An 18,684-nucleotide genomic window follows, 5' to 3' on the forward strand; every position below is an offset into this window, starting at 1 on the left:
GGAAAGAAGACGAGAAAAAAAAGGAAAGCCGAGAGAGAGAAAACAAAGTTTCGGCTTCCCTGCCGCCACAGAGAAGCTTCTTCTTCGTGAGACACTTCCCTCCTCCCCTCCCCCCACGCTCTCACGCTTTCCTCGATTCTTCCGCTGGGCTAGCCCTGCCGTATTGGTTGGGGTCTTTTCTGTGGGAGGCGTGGTGTGTGGTCTGATGTGGCCAAATCGAGTCCTGTGATGGGGGAGGGGGAGAGGGGGGAGAGGAAAAGACGTTGTGTTGATGTGTTGCTATTGGGTAACCCGAGGGAGCAGAACCGCTCCCACCCCGGCAGCGGAACATGTTGAATGACCTGTAACTAGTCAACTATAAACATAAACCTCTACCGCTACCCACTGCCCGCCACGCTCCTCCTCTAGACCGACCATCGCCCTAGTGTTCGCTACCAACGGTAGACCTGCCCTTTATTCCGCTCTCCTCCCCTCGCTCCCTTCTTGCTGTTCTGTTCTGCCTCTTGGATCCGTTCTGTCTTGTTGGAGACTGCTGGCAGACGACTGCTCCTGCTCCTGCTCCTATGCCTTGCTCAAGCGAGGCCTCCTCTTGCCGCTAGCCTTTTTGTTTATCTCTTTTTTTTCCTGTTCTGGGGTATTCTGTTCTGCTTCTATTCCTTTTTATATCGGCTGTCGTCTCCCTGTGGAGGAGACACCTGCTTATGGTTTCCTGAACTTCTAGTTGTCTCTATTGTGTCTTCTCTGAGACCTCGACTATAACTACACACAATATACATACTGATCCGTCTAACCCACCACATACATACATACGTCTTTACATCCTTACATGTCCATCTTGCTGTCCTGACCTGATCATGGGCCTTTTGGAAACCTGCTGGAAGAGTGCCCCCAGCGGCAGCATCTCGCTATGCTTTGCTGTGGCTCTTGTCGTTGGCATGGTCGTGTCCAGAATCAAAGAAGACCTGGCCATCCGCCGTGTAGGCCACCGCGGCCAGAAGCTCGAGGGGTCGTGGCTCTTTGGTAAGTCTCGAGCCAGGACACCGTCCACATGGCGCAGTCTGCTAACTCCCGAGTCTGCAGGCATCCCGTTTCTGATCCGCAGCGTGCGTGCCGCCGTCAAATACTGCACCTTGTCATCATGGAACAACATCTTCGAGTCCGTCACCGGTGACACTGGCGAAACAAACATCCTCGGCAACCGCATGATTCTCACGACTGATCCGGAAAACATCCACGCCCTCCTGTCGTCCCAGTTCTCCGACTTTGGAAAGGGCCCCACGTTCCATGCCGAGTGGCGAGACTTTCTCGGCGACAGCATCTTCACCACCGACGGCGCCTTGTGGCACCGGAACCGCCAGCTGATCCGGACCCAATTCGTCAAGGACCGCGTGAGCGACTTAGGCATCTTTGAGAGGCACATGCCCACCTTCCTGGACGCCTGTGCCAGTGGCGATGCTGTTGTTAATGGCCCTTGTGATGTGAAGCCGACCAAGGCTGGCGGCAGGGTCTTTGATATCAGCGACTTGTTTTTTCGCCTGACGCTCGATGTGACGACCGACTTTCTGTTTGGTGCTAATGTCAATTCACTTTCGTAAGCCCAAGAAGCCGTGCCAGCTGCGCTCTCTGTCGAGCTACGTCGTGGATACTAACGCCTTCGTCTTCCAGAGCCCCCAACAATCGCTTTGCTCAGGCCTTTGACGAAGCACAGAAGCACCAGAACCTCATCGCCCGTATTCCATGCGTCAACTGGCTTCTCCCCAACCGCAAGTTCAACGCCAACATGGCGCTCATCAACTCGTTCACCCAAGAGTTCATCGACCAGGCGCTCTCTCTGCCTCCGATCCAAGAGAAACCCAGCCCAACCGACGACGACGACAACAGCGCCCGACCACACAAAAAGTCCGACAACTACACCTTCCTGCACGCTCTGGCCGGCTACACGCGTGACCCCACCGTCCTGCGCGACCAAATCATCTCGGTGCTGCTTGCCGGCCGCGACACCACCGCCGGCACGCTCTCGTTTGCGCTGTACGAGCTGGCGCGCAGCCCGGCGCGCGTGGCCCGCCTGCGCTGCGAGATCCTCGCCGCCGTCGGCCCGTCGGCCGCCCCGTCCCACGCCGATCTGGCCACGCGCCTGCCCTTCCTGCGCCACGTCCTCGACGAAACCATGCGCCTGTACCCCGCCGTGCCGGTCAACGTGCGCACCGCGCTCGCCGACACGACGCTGCCGCGCGGCGGCGGCAGCGACGGCTCCAAGCCCCTGGCCGTCCTCAAGGGCAACATGGTCACGTATGCGCCGCTCGTTTTGCAGCGCGACCAGAAACACATGCCGCTGCCGACGGCCGGCCCCGGCCTCGGCGGCGTGCCGCCTGCGTCGGTGTGGGCGCCCGAGCGCTGGGAGTCGTGGCATCCCAAGGGCCACAACTACATCCCGTTCAACTCGGGGCCGCGCGTTTGCGTCGGCCAGCGCTTTGCCATTGTGGAAATGTCATATGTCCTCGTGCGGCTGTTCCAGCGCTTCGCGCGCGTCGAGAGCCACATGCAAGTCAGAGACGGCGGTGAGCCGCTGTTGAAGGCTGATGTGACCATGAGGCCTGGGCAGGGTGTGTATCTGGCGTTTTATGAAGATGAAGAATGAGAGATTGCAAAGTCAGATGGCGTTTAGGGTAAAAATAAGGTACCTTGGTTATGAGTTGGGTGTTTTCTGGGATTCCCTTGTTTTGTTTTTTTCTTCTTACTTTGTGTACATGGCACCAGGAAACCAGAGAGGCGCAAGCCTTAGTGTGATAATCTTCAAAATATAACTATAATACATATCAACAATTGATCACAAAGTCATGTTAAAACATCATGATAGGCATCACAAACTGCTTGCATGCCACAACCCAGGAAAAACAACCCAAAGCAAGGAACAAAAACAAAGGACCCCAAGAAATCTATACCTTGACCACACGCTAGTCCCTCCCCCAGCCGCCACATCAAGCTTATATCTTGAACGACTTCTTTATAGCATCGCCCAGTCTCTCTACAGCCAGGATCATTCTATCCTCGCTTGCCGCCGCAAATGTTGCGCGGAAGTAGAGACCCGGCAGCGGCTTATTCGTCTCGGCATGGAACCACGAGCCACACGCCACCAACACACCGTTGTCAACGGCGTCAAGGAAAATACCCTCCTCGATCTCATCCAGACTCCGCTCCTTGATTTCAGGGTGCTGCGTGTGGTCCACCTTCATCCACAGAAACATTCCCGCCGACGGCGGAACCCAGCTCACTACGCTCTTGGGCAGAAATTCCTCACAGGCATCCAGGAGTATGTTGCGGCGGTTCGTGTATTCCAGTTGGATGTGTTGCAGCCACTGTAGGTAGGTCTCGTGGCCCCATGTTTCGTCAAGCAGCTTGAAGAGTGCAGACTGTGAGAAACCACTGGGGGCCTGCGTCGCTACCTCGGCGTGGCGAATGTAACGCTCAATGATTTGCGACGAAGCTGTGATCCAGCCCATGCGCGATCCAGGCGCGAGAACCTTGGAGAAAGAGTCCATGCGCATGACACGTCCGTCAATGTCAATTGAGACGAACGTCGGCACTAGACTAGACAAGAAGGCGTCCAGGTTCCAGGGAGCCTGAGTGGTGGGTTCACTGGCGCGCTCGTCGCGTGGCTTGTACGTCGGCATTTGCAGGAAGTAGTAGGGCTCATCCTCCAGGATAAAGATGTCGTGCTTCTGGCATACGGCATATACTGCTTTGCGGCGCTCAAGACTCTGAGTAGCGCCAGTCGGGTTCTGGCCCGACGGAACGGTGTAAAGAACATGGGGCTTACGAGAGCCGCGGGCTTCCTCGTCCCAGTTGGATAGCATCTCATCCAAAGCCTCGGGGTTCAAGCCCTCGCCATCAACCTTGCAGCCAGCAATGGCCAGGCCCATTGGGTTCATAGTCTCAATGGCGCTAGCAAAGCTAAACTCCTCGGTGATGACGGTATCCTTGCGGTTCTTGTCGCAGAGCATGCGCAGAGCAATCTCGAGTGCGCTCGTGCTTCCAATGGTCTCGGAACAGCCCCAGTCGGCGTAGGGAGGATCGTACAGCAGTTCGGTGTGCTCAGTGATCCAGCGCATAAACTGGAAACTTCCATTGGCCTGTGTGTAGTTGAGAGCGACTCCAAGATCGTACTCGGCGTCGAGGGCAAGCATGTCGTTCTTTCCCATGGTAGTTTGGGTCGAAGGGCCAGTCTCGGTAAAGGCATCGGGCATGTTGACACGCATCTTCATCTCGGAAAAGGGAAAGTACTCGCTTGAAGGCAGGCCGCCACCAAGAGAGATGATGTCAGGCTTCTTGAGGTGGCGAGCGGCCTTCTTGAGAATACACGGCTGGCGGTGCCTGCTCTCTTCGCTCAGATGGTCTAGAAGAGCGGTATCATTAGTATACACAGTCCGAAGCATGGAATTCACGAGCTGAGGCTAACTCACGATCCCATCTCTTGGCCACGGGCTTGTCAGTTTGCTAGAGACGCCAGTAGTTAGCACTTGGTTCGGTGGCGGTGTTGCACGTCGAAGCGCAACAGCGGCGAGAAGAGAAGAGCGTACGGGGCCCTTGAAGTAGTCACTCTCGGAATAGGCCGCGATGCCGGCCTTGGGATGGTTCGCGGCGGCCCGGCGGGCCTTGATAGCCCGAAGAGCATCCGAGTATTTGGTGGTGGCGGGGTTGGTAGAAGCTTGGGCAGTCATGGTGAACAGACAGTGGCGGGGTCGGCTTTGGAGGAGGAGAGAAAGAAGAGGGGAGAAGCGAGATGCGGGAAGAACACGGCAGGAAGCCAGGGTGCGAGGAGAGAAGGAAGCTACTCCAGTCTTTATACCTGTACAGGACAGGTACTTGCAGGCCTTCACCACAGGAGAAAAGATGACTAACGCCACCCGCGAAGGCCGTTCCACGGGGCCACATCAAGACACTACCGAAAAGGAAGGGCATCCCCATCGGGGTTAGGGCGCCCTTCTCCATACACAACGCTCTTGTCTCGCCGTGACGGAGTGGGTGAAGGAAGGAGCGCTCCTTCTATTTTTTTTGAGTGTTTGCCTGCCTTGGTGGGGTCCTACTTGCAAGCTGTTGCCCTTTTTTTTCTGAGCGCACGTTTCTTATCTTATCTGCATCCCTGACCCGAATCCTTTGGCTTCCAGGAGCCCCTTATCAAGGCCGAAACCTTGGAGAACACTCGAGGGTCTTGAGGGTTTTTTGTGAGGTTAACCCGCTGGAATCCGCTCGTCGGCTGAGTCGTGTGACAGAAGATGATACTTGACATTTCCGCACAAGGCTCGTCATGGGACTCACGTGCCCGTGAAAATGGACGGTCAGACGGCGGCCTTGCGAATGGCGGTGACGAAAGGTCAAAGAGAGAGAAAAAAGAAAAGAAAAGAGGGAAAGAAAAAGAAAGAAAAAAAAAAGCCCAGCCCGTGTGCACGACCAACCGTGACTACAAGTTTGTAGGTAATACGACATAGACACACATACAGCCCCAATTTAGACATCCAAGGCGTATGGGGATATCGTGGACATGGAAAGACTTTGACACACAAGTCCACGCCCTGAAATGGAACCCCTGCTCGTCTTCTCTGATGTTCCGTTGCTTTCTGCCGTGTATTAGCTTATCTCTAAACCACGGTCACAGTTGACCCAAGCGCGCATGTTAAACAATAAGTTCACTCGCCGATGAAGCGGGTAGTCATTCATCTTTACTCAAAGAATTACTGGTATGGTATCTGTGGGGTATATTGTCTATTTTAAGTCTAGATAAAGAAAATAGAAGACGTAAGAGGTGTGAGATGCGAAAATGACAGGAAAACTCCGAGATGAAAGCAAAAGAGAAAAAGACAGTAAAAAGAGGCGGCGAAAGGAAAAAGCACATGGTCATCAAGCTTTCGATTCGCTAAATAAAACGCTGCAAAGGAAAGAAAAAAAAAAGAAAATAGAACATCCATGGTGAAAACTCCTCGCTGCAAAGAAACAAAAGAAAGGCTAAAGAAGGGTGATATGATGGGAACGAATTCTGTCCCGTCAAGCGGAAGCAGACAAAGAAAGTCGGGACGAAGAGTAGAGTGGGTTGCCGATAAAAGAATGAGGATCGAGGATAGAGGATCGAGGATAGAGGATCGAGGATCGGGTGACAGGCGGAGGGGCAGGACGTATTGTCTACATCCATACACATGTCTGTAGGTATGTACATACATACATGTGTGTATGTGCTGGGTCTAGCCCACAAGCGTGTCCACAGACTTGGTCGAGCTGGTGGCACTATGGAGCCGAATGAGTTCTTTACGCTTGCGCTTTATCACGCTGTCACCCGAGATCCAGTCCAGCAGCTGGCGGACAGGTGATTCGTCGCTCCCAGACACGAAATCGTGAGCAACTCCACCGACCAGACAGCCACAGCACGGCGCCACAAGCGGAATCTGTTACATGGGCAGGGATTGTTAGCATTCGCGCTTATCGCTTATCTGCGTCAATAGCCGCCGCTTCCGATAGGCGACAACGGCGCAGGGCAGGGGTGTCGCTTCGAGACTCTCGCTCTGCAGAGCCGCCAAGCTTTGACAGCAAAGTGCCGAAACAAGGAGAGAAAACAAGACAAGACAAACATACCCAGAAATACCACTGTGAGTCTGAAAACACCCGGGTGCCATAGCCAAGGAGATAGGAGGCTACGCGGGGGCTAAAGTCGCGGGCCGGGTTCAGGGCATACGACGTTTCCCAGCCCGAGGACATTCCGAGCACCATGATGAGTATGGCGAGGCCAATGGGCATGGGCACTTTCGAGAAGCCCTTTTTGGACGTGTAATCAAGTGCATAAATGCCCACCATCAGCATGGCGCTGGTGACAAACTCGGAAAAGAAACGGCCCTCGAGCGACATGAAGTCTTTTGGGGAGGTCATGAAGATTCCCGTGGACGAGTTGCCCGGACCGGCGCTGAGGTCAAAGTTTTTGATCGGAACCAGATAGTTGGCATACACTACCAGGCTGGCGAGCAAAGCCCCGATGAACTGCCCGGCCCAGTAGAAAGGGAGTTTCTTGAGAGAAAAGCCGCGGAGGAAAACGTTGGTCAGTGTGACTGCTGGGTTGAGGTGGGCGCCTGACCGGTATCCCACCAGGTAGCCAAAGAAGACTCCACATCTGTGCGTGTTAATAGCAACTCGGGGACGAAGACATTACAGATAAAAAAGACTTACCCCCAGGCGATGTTGATGCTGAGAAAGTCTCCGGCCGTGTTCTTGCTCAGAAACACTTGTGCATTCACTCCGAAGCCAAACCAGAGCATTGTAAAGGTTCCGGCCAGTTCCGAGGCGAAGTCCTGAAAATATTGTAGCGCCGTGCTTGGTTTCGGTCCATTCTGATAGTATGGATTGTGGAAGCCCTTTTCGATATCATCCGCGTATATCCCCATGATAGTGTGTGGATGGGTAGGTTTGTGGCTATTGGATAATGTTGAGCGGCTCGTGATAGAAATATAAAGAAAAATGCAACAAAAAAAAACTCAGGCAAATAAAGACAGAGAATCAAGGAAAATATTATGTCGCTTTGTGCGGAGAGACAATGTAGATATTAATGACAAAATACAAAGAGCGAGATGCAAGCATGCGAGAAGTGCGTAAGCGAATGTGCAGAAGTGCCGATTAGTAGATCGCGAATCAAACAAACAAGGTCGAGCAGTTATAGCGAATCGAAACGCTGGAGTTCTGGGCCTGGGAGAAACCAAACTGAAACGGGAGACTTGATATTCAAACTGAGAGACGCAAGAAGCCAGGGGAGGGCAGACAGTCGAAAGAAGAAAAAAAAGAAGAAAACAGCCCAGCGATCACCAGTCTCGAGTCGAGCCACGAAACCCACCACAAAGGGCGAGATGTAGGTGTGAGTGAGGACGGAGAAAAGGCTGATGCAAGAAAAGAGAAACAACAAGTCCCGCTCTAGCCGGAGAGAGAGAGCGAGCCCTTTTTCTTTAATACGCATGTATGAGGCCCGTCAACCCGGTCTAGCCACAACGAGAACATCGTGAAGCAAAAGCTGGCCAAGGGCGAGGCAGCGCACCGCAGGCGCTAAGAAAAGATTAAGATTATAGTCCAGGCCAGGCCACGACAGCCTCGGAGCAGGGAATGTCCCAGTCCGCAGCGGCCACCACTTGGCCAGCGATGGGTCGCCGGCGAGTCCATGGCAGGACAGCAACTAAGAGCCAATAGACCAGGAGAGCCCCCCTCGCTCCTTTAGCAAAAAGGGGAGTCTGCTCGACACAGAGTCAAAGCCCGCCCACGTTCCAGCGCCTCGTCTTGTCCCTCGTCCCTCATCCCTCGTCCCAGAGCCTCGTCCCGGGCTTTTGGGCGTCGTCTCTCGTCGTGTTGTCTCCCTTGGCCCAAGTTTCTTCCCTTGTGGTTCCGTCTCGTCTCCTTTTCTCCTTTTTTCTCGAGGCATTCCTTGTTTCCCTGTTTTCCCAAGCCTTTGCTTCTTTTCTCTCTTGGATCCCTTGTGTCGTCCCGGACTCAACCTCGACTCTTCATCGACGACGCGGCTAGTCCCAAGAGGGTGAAGAAAGTGTTGGCTCTCTAATAGAAACCGCTGCCATCATTTCTTGCGCAATTGCAAATTTCTAGCTTCTTTGAGGCTCTGTGTTTTAGCGCTGTTGAGCCTCAATCCCTCCCTATTGCTATCGCCCCAATCACCATTGCTGCTGTGTCGATCAAACCCAGGATTCTTCAAGTGGCCTCAAATCGCCGTAGTCTATTCAAAGTATCCTGAACCGTCTAAACTTGCAGCCTGTAGATGCTTTCCGTGGCCTTTGCATGTATTTCGTCTTTATCTTGACCACTAGTAGTTAGCCATGTACTCACAGCAATATTTGTACCACTGATAACTAGTTGGTGATGTAAATCCAGGGTTACCCTTTCAGGGCAAAACAACCGCTTTCTTCTTCACAACAATAACGCGCAGGAGCCACATCAAAAACAGGTCAGCAGACCATAAAAAAATTTCCCGCCAATGAAAATCGCCAAACTAGGCTTGCTTTCTAGAAAAGGAGATGGACCAGCCTAGAATGGACCATTAGGAAAGCCGCGGTGATCCCTGTACTTGGTTCGGTTGTACAAGGATTATCTTAAGCCTCAACTACCCAAAGCCATGAAACCCTAAGATAGGCTTCGACCTCATCTCATCCTATGATAAACAATTCCGGCACCGGAGCAATGCAAGAATACTAATGTTCCTATCTTCACCTTGGATGGATATGTATGCTCATATACCCATCTTGGTCTCAATATTTCATACTAATACCCACCATCCACCAGCAAAGAACCAATGAGCTATTGTTGAAGAATGTGTCACTATTAATAATCCTAATTGACCAAGAATTTCACACTCTCTTTCTTACCAGGTAACAAGCAGTGCTACAGGTACATTAGGAAACGGGTATCATGCTGCCTGATAATCCATACCATATTCACATGCTCAAACGGAGATGAATATCCTGCAGTTCTTCAAGGGGCTGTTGTTCAAGAATGTTTATGCCGCAACGGCTTCTGCGGCAGGTTGTGGTAATCTACCAGATGAAGCGACTAAGAAAAGAAAACACGCCAAGAGACAGACGGGACAGCATGGCCGTGAGAAGATGAATATCCATACCAAAGATGATCCATAAATTCCCGGTCCACGTGCTAGTAGATACTTGTAGTCCAGGTAGAAAGCTTGGGCATTGAGAAACCATGTCAAAGAGATCGGATGAAATATGTGTGCACTATCGCTAGTGCTAAGAATACACATATTCTTTTCATTTTTCCTTGCTTCATTTTTCTCTCTTTTTTTTTTTCTTTTTTTTGAGCAAGGTGCTACCCTATGGATTTAATCTCCGAGGAAGAATCTGTTAGACCAAGACAACAAGCCGCCCCCACCTAATTTCTCATCAACACTTTCTAGACTCTGCTCATAAGTGAACTACTAGATCGTTAGACTCTAAAATATTGGTGTTTTCACAGCGTGCAAGTCCTACACCTATGGTACTGATTCAGTATATACTGCGTCTGTAAGATGAGACACGAAGGTAGCGCCCCAGATGAACTAACACGGCATAAAGATGTTGACTCAGAACGATGCCTTGACCGAACCTGTTATCTCAAATGACTAAACTGGCTAGCTGAAGAACATGACGCGGACTCGCGTGATACCGAGACGGACCCTCTCGGGCCTGTCAAACATGAGAAGCTCCTGACTGATCATCGGGGCCTACCGGCCCCCGCCAAAGACTTGGATGATGATGGGATTCTTGATTTACCTGCATACCTACTAGGGATTCTCGGGATACGACCAGCCAAAGATTTGGAGCCTCCCAGGCGTAGGAATTCCGTGCGTGAGTGGGAAATTCTTTATCAGCTTGCCAACTCACGAGGGGTTGGGGAATTCCGACCAGGGCACAAAAATTGCCCCATTTGATTTGATTTGATTTGATTGTCTTTATTTTACCTGTCTACTCGCGAGGTATTCTCGACATACGACAGGGGACTAAAACTAGTACCAAGAAATACATACAGAAGCTAAAGAACCAAAAACCCAGAATCATGCATACAGAAAATCCCCACAGCACGAAATATAATGACGGAGGGTCCTCCGACCGCCCAGCGCAATGGCTGTCCTTCGCTTGTAAGGCCCCAAACAAGACCCCAAGCCTCGGCCTTTACCCTGTAGAAGACCAAACCCAAAAGAAAGATAGAACATGACAAAAGAAAAGTAACAAAGGAAAGACAGGAAGTAGAGAGAGAAAGGGAGAACGAGCAAACAGACGAGAGTGGCAGCGCGCGCGCTAAGCCGAGAGGCCCGGGGGAGCCCCCGCACTGGGAGATGGAGGGGCGGGCGGTGGTAGGCTCGACGGGGAGCGAGCGGGAGGGTCGGCGGCCTGTGGGTGCACCTCAGTCCTCGCACGGCGGTGGGCGAGCAGCACAGTGGAAAAAAAAAAAAAAAATTGCCCCAAAAAAACTCCCATTTCAAGGCCTTCGAAAATTCGCAAATTCGTCAGTTCAAGCAGACTGACCCGCAACAAAAAAGATTAACAAGGCAAAAAATCAAACTGTCAAGATGTTGTCTTGACAGCATCATGAAGCTTTGAATCAGGCCTAACCAGGATTCGAACCTGGGCTTACGGAATCAGAATCCGACGTCCTAACCAACTAGACTATTAAGCCGTTCAGTTATTGTTGAGACACGACGAGGTTAACAGAATCTGTGAGACCTCGGCTTTTTTTTTTTTTTTTCTTTTTCACCATCGGCCCACCCACCCGACACATGCCCGAGCGGGCCATGGCGACTTCGCGGAGTATCATGACCGGTTCGACCACACAGAGGCCGAGAAGAACTGCCCGCTTTGCCAGCAGCCAAAGGAACCCTTCCACCCTTGGTCCTGTGTGAGCAACAAGCGACGACTGCGGAAGAACTTTGTCAAAAAGCTACTCCGCAAAAACAGCTCATGCAAGTATCTTGCAAAGAGATTGGAGGTGAAATGGCGCCATTACAGAGCGCACGCACCGAGAGAGGCGACCCCATCAACGGGCGCAACAATTTCAGAGGATGAACGAGCGAGGGGGAGCGGGGGGAGGTGATGAGAGTGGTTTTGTTTTTTGCTGTGTTTCTGCGTGTTTTGTGTTCTTTCATTTTCTTTGCTATTCCCTTTTTTTTTTTTTTTTTTTTTTTTTTTTTTTACTTGTTTTCTTTTGCTCATAGCGGAGTGTGGACCACTGGTTCTTCGGGGCTTGGGGATGGTGCGCCATCCCGAACACACAGAAACGATGGGCGTGTCGAGCGGAGGACTTTAAACTTCCGTCCGGTAACCAATCCGGCGTCGTGTGATCTTAGTGATTTTGGTAGACGATAAATATAGTCAAGTCAAGTCAAGTCACCCACCCGACAAAAAAGATCTCGCCAAAACGCCAACCGCGCGGATTTCCTTCTTTTTTCAGCCGAATCAAGGGGTTTAAGTGCTTGGATAGCTTGAATAGTTGGCGTTCAATGGCAGCTCGCAGGCTGACTGAGTGAGGCAGGGCTCAAAATGCATGCTGCATAGATTTAGTTACGTACTTTGACAAAGCGCGACTTTGGGCAGATATTGATGGCAGGAAGCAAACTCGAAAAACCCGACATTCCTCGTCACATCGATCCTGAAAAAGTTCAGAAGAAACCTCTGTACATACATACTGGTCCCGCAGACCACATATACTCGCTGCGGTTTCCCAGGGGTCGGCGATCGTGGGTCGAAAGTGAGGACAGGGGTCAATCGTCGGCGAGGAAGCCCTCAAAGTGGTGTAAATGCGGACTCGCGCCCTCAAAAACTCATGAGAATGGCAGCAGCATCGTAATCATGGTGCTGGCTTCAGAAAGCCCCCAGAAAAAGCTCGAGGGGAGGGAGCCGGCCTTAAAGCCGCCCCATTTGAGGGTTGTAGGAGGGAAGGTTGGGAAGAAAAAAAAACCAAGAGGTTGGGACCGACGCGCCGCTCCAGCTGATTCCACGTGAATATTGAGAAGGCTCAGGAGTGCATGACACGAAGCCAATTGCAAGCTGTCTTCCGTGTTCCATGTCGGATGGTTGTCTTCTTATAAAAAGCTTCGTCGACGTTCCACGCTCTCCATTTTGGGTTCCTGCCTTTCTCTCTCGGAGCTCTAACATTCCACACCGCAGTTGCTACAAAGTGCATTCTTCCTGCCTTCACGGTCACCCCCCGTCTCACTTTCGGTTATTGCTTGATGTGTCGCCTGCGCCAAAAATAGTCGGTATTACTACGCCACAACAAGAAAAAAAAGAAGATCTCATAGAGATATCGAGAAGACTCAAGTTCTTCTTTTTTTCTTTTCCTTCCTCTTCACTGCCAGCGCCGCCGCGCAGTTCGCCGTCTTTTACGAGTATCATCACGACTTCACATTCCTACTTTTTATTATCAAACGCGAGGCTTCCCTATTGATTCCCCGGCCTTGTCTTTTATTGTTATTGTTATTTTGCTTCCTCTTTTCTCTATAATCTTTCTTTTCACTCGGTGCCGTACCAGAATCGTTGACGTCACAAACAAACACCAACTCCGACATCCCGCCATGCTGTTTCCTGCCAACAGAATAGCGGCCCTAGCCGCCGGATTCTCCCTCGCATCCGCCCAAACGTGGACCAGCTGCAACCCCCTTACAAGTAAGTGCTGTCTATTTCCGAGACCTCGAAATTCGCCCAGCTAATGATGTCACGTGCAGCATCTTGCCCTGCTGATCCCGCTCTGGGTATGACTATTGATGTTGACTTCACACAAGGGGAAGTCAACTCCTTTTACGCGGGTGGCACGCCAACGTATGATAGAGAGGGCGTGCATTTTTCCGTTACCAAGTCCGGCGATGCACCCCAGCTTAACTCTGCATTCTACATCATGTTTGGCCGCGTAGAGGTGACGCTCAAGGCTGCCCCCGGCGTGGGAATCGTCAGCAGTGTGGTGCTACAAAGCGACGATCTCGATGAGATCGACCTCGAGTGGTTGGGTGGCCGTTCTGACGAGGTCCAACTGAACTACTTTGGCAAAGGAATAGTCAGTAGCTATAACAGAGGCACTGTCAGCAAGGTCGAAGATACGCAGGGCACATGGCACACCTACACCATCGACTGGACGTCGGAGCGCATCATCTGGGCCGTTGACGGAACCGAGCTGCGTTCCCTGGCATATGACGATGCTGAGACCAACCAGTACCCCCAGTCGCCCATGCAGGTCAAGTTTGGCTCATGGTCTGGCGGCGATCCTGCCAACCAAGCCGGAACCATTGCATGGGCTGGCGGCACGACAGACTACACACAGGGCCCCTACACCATGCTTGTGCAGTCGATCGTTGTTGCCGACTACAGCACCGGCACCGAGTACAACTACACCGACAACTCGGGCTCGTGGCAGAGTATTGACGCCATTGGCGGCGCGGTTAACGGCCGTATCAGCGACAGCAGCAAAATCACAATCACCTCGACCGTCAGGGCAAGTGAGGTGGCCACGGCCACTATCCCCGTGGGCATTGCCACCGACAGCAACACCCCGACCTACACCCAGACCGGCTGGCCCTGGGTTGCTGGCGCCAGCCCTACGCGCGGAGCTATTCCGTCGGGCTGGTACATGACGCCCGAGGGCAAGATTATGCGGGTTTCTGCCGCCTCGCTCGCGCAGGCCCCGAACCTGTCAATCCTCTTGGCTGCCGGACTCTGCTCGTGGCTCCTCGGTGCTGTGGCCACAGCGACCGGCTTCTAAGTCATCGGCCACGGCTTTCGCTTTTGCATATCATTGTTTCTCTTTTCTGCATCTACTACATGGCCTTGACGACTTTTTACGACAACAGACAGGCTGGAGTGGCCTCAAGCGGCCAACATATTGCCTAGTCATGAATCTTCACTGTACATTTCTTTTTCTGGTTTGGAGGGGGGCGTTCGAGGGGGGTTTTATTTAATGATGAACCGAGCAATGTTTGCTTGACTATTGGGCTTCAAGTTTGGACATATACTCGGCTAGACATTTTGCATACTAGGCGGTTTCTTGACTGACGTTCCGCCCATACCTACGATATATATATATATCTTTATGAATCATTTGTACTTGTCAATATAACTAGTTAGCTAACTAATCGAATAGAAGACATGCCTTTCTTTTCTACAACAGGAAAATATCATCCGCAATCTGTAGATTCAACATCTCCCCTCCAGACCACGCAGTCCCAGACAAGAAGCAGCAAAGGCGCACTTTCGGCCAACATGAAGCAAAAACCAAGAAGAAAAAGAAAAAAAAAAACAAGACAAGCAGGACTAATGTATGGCAGCGAGATATTGGAAAGTAGAGAAAACCAAAGCAAGAATAAAAAGAAGAAAAACAGCCAGACACACGAAATGGAATGCTTTAGGTGATGATGACAAGAAAATTCGTAACAGGAAAACAAGGCAAAAAAAAAGAAGAAAAGACTAGAAAACAAAGCAATGAGGCGTAAATGTATGTGTCTAAAGAAAAGTCAATAACAAATCAACGCCACCGATAAACCAGAAGAGTTGCCAGAGGGGGCACAGTGCCCTATGATGGACCGAATACCGAGGGTTTTTGAATAGGCGCATGAGTAGAGGTAAACCAAAGATATTGTGTTTTTTTTGTTGTTGATGGAGGAGGGGTTTTTTTTTTAAAAAAAATCTTTTTCTGATTCGCTCTCGCCTCTGTCTTTCTTCTGCACAAAAACGCGCTCGGTCAGTTACCCCCTCTCGGCCCACTCCCTCTTTAAAACTCCCAGTCCTCATCACCAACTGACTTGATGGCCCAGTTGAACTTCTCGCGCAGCGTCTTTGAGAAGAACTTCTCAATGGGAACGCCAAACTTCTTGGAGAAGACAACCGTCAGACGAGGGTCGATGTAGTTCTGTCGGGGTTAGGGTGTTAGTAACATGTTGGGCCGGCGAGAGGGGTGTATCTTGAAATATCACTTACAATCTTGGATGTGCCCAGGGCAACCTCCTTGTTACCCTCGCGGTCCTCGGCCTGAAGCTGCAGGTTGGCAATCTGCGTGTCAAGTTTGGCGACGTTGGCCATAATCTTCTCGACAGTGGGTGCCCTGCCCTCGGCCTCAATCTTCCTGGTTTGCTTCTCCTTCTTGAACTTGGCCGCCAGCTCATCTGCTGCCTGCAGACGCGTCTTAAGTTCTGACTGGGGCAACGGCGACTCCTTGTCGGCCACCCGCTTTTCGTTATCCTTGGTGAACTTCTTGGCAATGTCATCACGCATTTTCTGCACAAGTTGCAGCTGGTGCTCAGCTACCCACTCATCGGTGAGCTCCTCGTCGCGCTTGAAGTACGCCGCGCCCTTCTTCTTCTTCTGAGTAGAGTCGACATCAAGCAGCATCATTTTCATGCGCCAACGCTTGTATACCACGCCCTTAATTTTGTCACCCAGCTTCTCCATTTGAGCCTCGTGGCCAGCACCCACGGTACGCTTGTGGTTACACAGGATGGCAACTTGACGGTTGCAGTCATTGTACAGCTTGACCTTCTCCTGAATTGGTCTGTTATCCACCTTGAGCTCGCGGAGAAGTTTAGCCATGGTGAACGAGGCGTTGTAGGTACGGAAGACCTTGGCCGTGAGGCCGGGCATGTAGCTGGATAAGTGCTTGTTGAGCTGCGAAGTGTTGAGGCGGTCAAAAATGTCATCACCGCTTGTCTTGGGCGCCTTCTTGAACAGCTTCATGTTCTTGAAGACTTGGCGATCGACAGGCACCTCATCGTAGTAGCGAATACTATCCTTACCCAAGAAGTCAAACACAACTGTGCTGGGCTCCTTGAGCGTGATGTGCTCGTACTTGAGAGAGCAGCAACCAACAGTCTCAGCCTCGTTCTCAGTATCCTTTTCGTTACCAGCTCTGAGAGCCAACTTGTCAATCAGGTACATGGCTGTTGCGCGTTGACGGTCAGCCATGACCTTGCTGGACAGATCCTTGGTGTAATCGCGGCGAATGCGGTCAATGTGTTTCTTCAGCTCCCGGGCCTTTTCAAACTTCTTGAAATCGCTTTGGCCCTTGATGGCACTGTTGGCTGCAAGCATGACGTACTTGTAAGCACCGTTGATGTTTTCTTGCCACATAGCTAGCCAGGTAGCTTTGTTATCGTGTTGCACAGCCTTCCACTTGTGACCAGCCGGAGGGTCAGGGACCTTGGCGTCCTTGCCAATGTTGATAGTCACCTGCTCGGGCATCACGCGGAGCTTGAGACGACCAGTCTTGGGATGCTCACCACGACCACGGAACAAGGACGGAGGTTCAACACGGAAGTTGCCAACCTTTTCCTTTCGGCCATCCCACTTACAGAACATGAAGGGAGCCTCCAGCTTGTCCTTTTCAGCCTTGTCGGCCTTCTTCTGTTCGCCGGAGCGAGCCTTTTTCAGCTCGTTCTGGGCCTGGCTGTATTCGAAAATCTTGCTAAAGTCAAGTTTTTCAAAAACCTTGATATCGACGCGCTTTCCAGACTTGTCCTTAGCGCCGCCAGTCTTTTCAACGATACCGGTGAAATCGGCGAAGAAGTTTTTCTGGAAGACAGGGTTTTCGACGTTGTGCGTAGAGTTCAGCATCGAGCCAAAGAAAAAGGCTACCTCCTCAGCAGCAAGAGACAGATCAATAGGCTTGCCATCGTAAATAAGTTTAATGTTCTTTGGCAGGGGAGTGTACTCGGGAGGGAAGAGGACGCCATTGTGTTCCAAGGTGTTCCATTTGACACTGTCATCGGCCTTGTCGGGCGCGTTCCACCAGGCGTACTCTTCTTCCTCATCCTCCTCGTCCTCGGCATCCTCTTCCTTCTTAGCCTTGCCGTTTGCCTTGGGGGCAGTCTTGCCTTTGGCAGCGGGCTTCTTGGTAGTAGCAGCGGCTTTTTTGGGGGTCGCAGCAGCCGATTGCCGTCTGCTCTTGAGAGGCTTTTCGTCATCGGATTCGATCTTGGCTTTTCTGGCTGTAGGCTTCTTGGGCTTCGACTTGGAGAGGGGAATGTCATCGTCGGATTCTTCTTTCTTAATCTTGCCGTTAGTCTTGGGGGCAGATCTGGAAGTGGACTTTTTCTTGGCGAGGGGCGCATCATCGGAATCGGATTCAATGATGGTAGATTTTCTCTGGCGCTTGGCCTGTACCTAACGCGTTAGCTAATCGAGTTGCGAGGATTGAAAATATAAGATTTAAGACTGAAGAATAGACATGAGGCTCAAGGTGAGAGATTTGCGTGGTGTTGCGTACCAAAGGAACCGCATCGTCGCTATCAGATTCGTCCTTGTACTGGACTTGGTTGAGAGAAGTACGAGATTTTCGCTTTCCGATGCCGTTCGAGTCAATATCCATCTTGGTCGGGACAGCTATTGTAGAAAGATAGGTTAGAAACAGAGAATCTTGGTCGGAGCGCAAAGTCTTTGAGCTCAAGAATACCAAGACAATGTTCATGGATGAGACTGGACAAGGGACGAGACGAGATCAAAAACTTACTTCTAGGAGCCCGAGCCAGAGGCATATCGTCATCCGAGAGATCGGAGCTCATTTTCAAGACCCTGTGTGTTTTGATTGATACAAGTTTGTCGGTGTTTCTAGCTTTGGTGATTTGTCTGATTTTCAAAGCCCTGGAGACCTTGGCAGGTTTGCTAGGCGTGCAAAGATTTGCTGTCTTGGGGATTTTGAGAGCCTTGGTTGGCCCGACAGTATTCCAGTTGATGCTTCTTGTGGTGTAAAGATGGACGGCCGAACAGAGATTCGGCGAGGCTGATAAACGCGAAGACAATATGTGTGTTGCGATGGAAGGTCTTTGGCGGATAGCACAGAGGCCCCGGCAGAACGATTGCCTCGATAAAGGCGTGAACAGAATAATGCTGGAAATCGTCGAGGCGAAGCCTTCGTCAGATCAAGTGCTCAAAGAAACGGAGGAAAAAAGCGAATGCAGGTAGCAAAAATTGCAGAACCCAGTACTGCATGAGCCATAAAGAGAGAAAGAGAAAGGGGTGGAAAAGTAAAGAGAAGGGGGAAAAGAAATTGGGAGAAAAGTGTTGACGAGAATGTGGCAAAGGCTAGGAAAGAGCAAAATGAGTGAAGCAGAAAAAGCAGGAACAGAAATCTTCGTGCTGAGGGAAAGGGAATCAGCGCAACAAGCCAAAGCCTCTGCAAAGCCGCTGGACCGTC

General features: G+C 51.4%; 5 protein-coding genes across 5 annotated transcripts; 2 read left to right on the forward strand and 3 right to left on the reverse strand.

Annotated features, from left to right (window-relative positions):
* Positions 1-854: 854 nt before the first annotated feature.
* BROUX77_001200 (uncharacterized protein) lies at positions 855-2,638 on the forward strand (the record flags this gene model as incomplete). The annotated part of the gene is made up of 3 exons (XM_073745604.1): positions 855-1,020; positions 1,081-1,591; positions 1,666-2,638. 3 exons carry the CDS (start codon positions 855-857, stop codon positions 2,636-2,638), a joined length of 1,650 nt encoding a protein of 549 aa, XP_073609435.1.
* A 346-nt stretch (positions 2,639-2,984) lies between these two features.
* On the reverse strand, positions 2,985-4,718 carry BROUX77_001201 (uncharacterized protein; the record flags this gene model as incomplete). Its single annotated transcript, XM_073745605.1, has 3 exons — positions 2,985-4,393; positions 4,461-4,494; positions 4,578-4,718. The coding sequence occupies 3 exons, from the start codon at positions 4,716-4,718 to the stop codon at positions 2,985-2,987; spliced, it is 1,584 nt and encodes a 527-aa protein (XP_073609436.1).
* Positions 4,719-6,233: 1,515 nt separating this feature from the next.
* BROUX77_001202 (uncharacterized protein) lies at positions 6,234-7,421 on the reverse strand (the record flags this gene model as incomplete). The annotated part of the gene is made up of 3 exons (XM_073745606.1): positions 6,234-6,434; positions 6,622-7,150; positions 7,207-7,421. 3 exons carry the CDS (start codon positions 7,419-7,421, stop codon positions 6,234-6,236), a joined length of 945 nt encoding a protein of 314 aa, XP_073609437.1.
* Positions 7,422-13,087: 5,666 nt separating this feature from the next.
* BROUX77_001203 (uncharacterized protein) lies at positions 13,088-14,265 on the forward strand (the record flags this gene model as incomplete). The annotated part of the gene is made up of 2 exons (XM_073745607.1): positions 13,088-13,178; positions 13,238-14,265. The coding sequence occupies 2 exons, from the start codon at positions 13,088-13,090 to the stop codon at positions 14,263-14,265; spliced, it is 1,119 nt and encodes a 372-aa protein (XP_073609438.1).
* A 1,005-nt stretch (positions 14,266-15,270) lies between these two features.
* On the reverse strand, positions 15,271-18,052 carry BROUX77_001204 (uncharacterized protein; the record flags this gene model as incomplete). The annotated part of the gene is made up of 4 exons (XM_073745608.1): positions 15,271-15,408; positions 15,477-17,648; positions 17,758-17,873; positions 18,001-18,052. 4 exons carry the CDS (start codon positions 18,050-18,052, stop codon positions 15,271-15,273), a joined length of 2,478 nt encoding a protein of 825 aa, XP_073609439.1.
* Between the last annotated feature and the right edge of the window lie 632 nt (positions 18,053-18,684).

Source organism: Berkeleyomyces rouxiae (genome assembly GCF_048999995.1).
Source record: "Berkeleyomyces rouxiae strain 22BRR77 chromosome Unknown BrBRR77_ptg000001l, whole genome shotgun sequence".
NCBI classification, from domain to species: Eukaryota; Fungi; Ascomycota; class Sordariomycetes; order Microascales; family Ceratocystidaceae; genus Berkeleyomyces; species Berkeleyomyces rouxiae.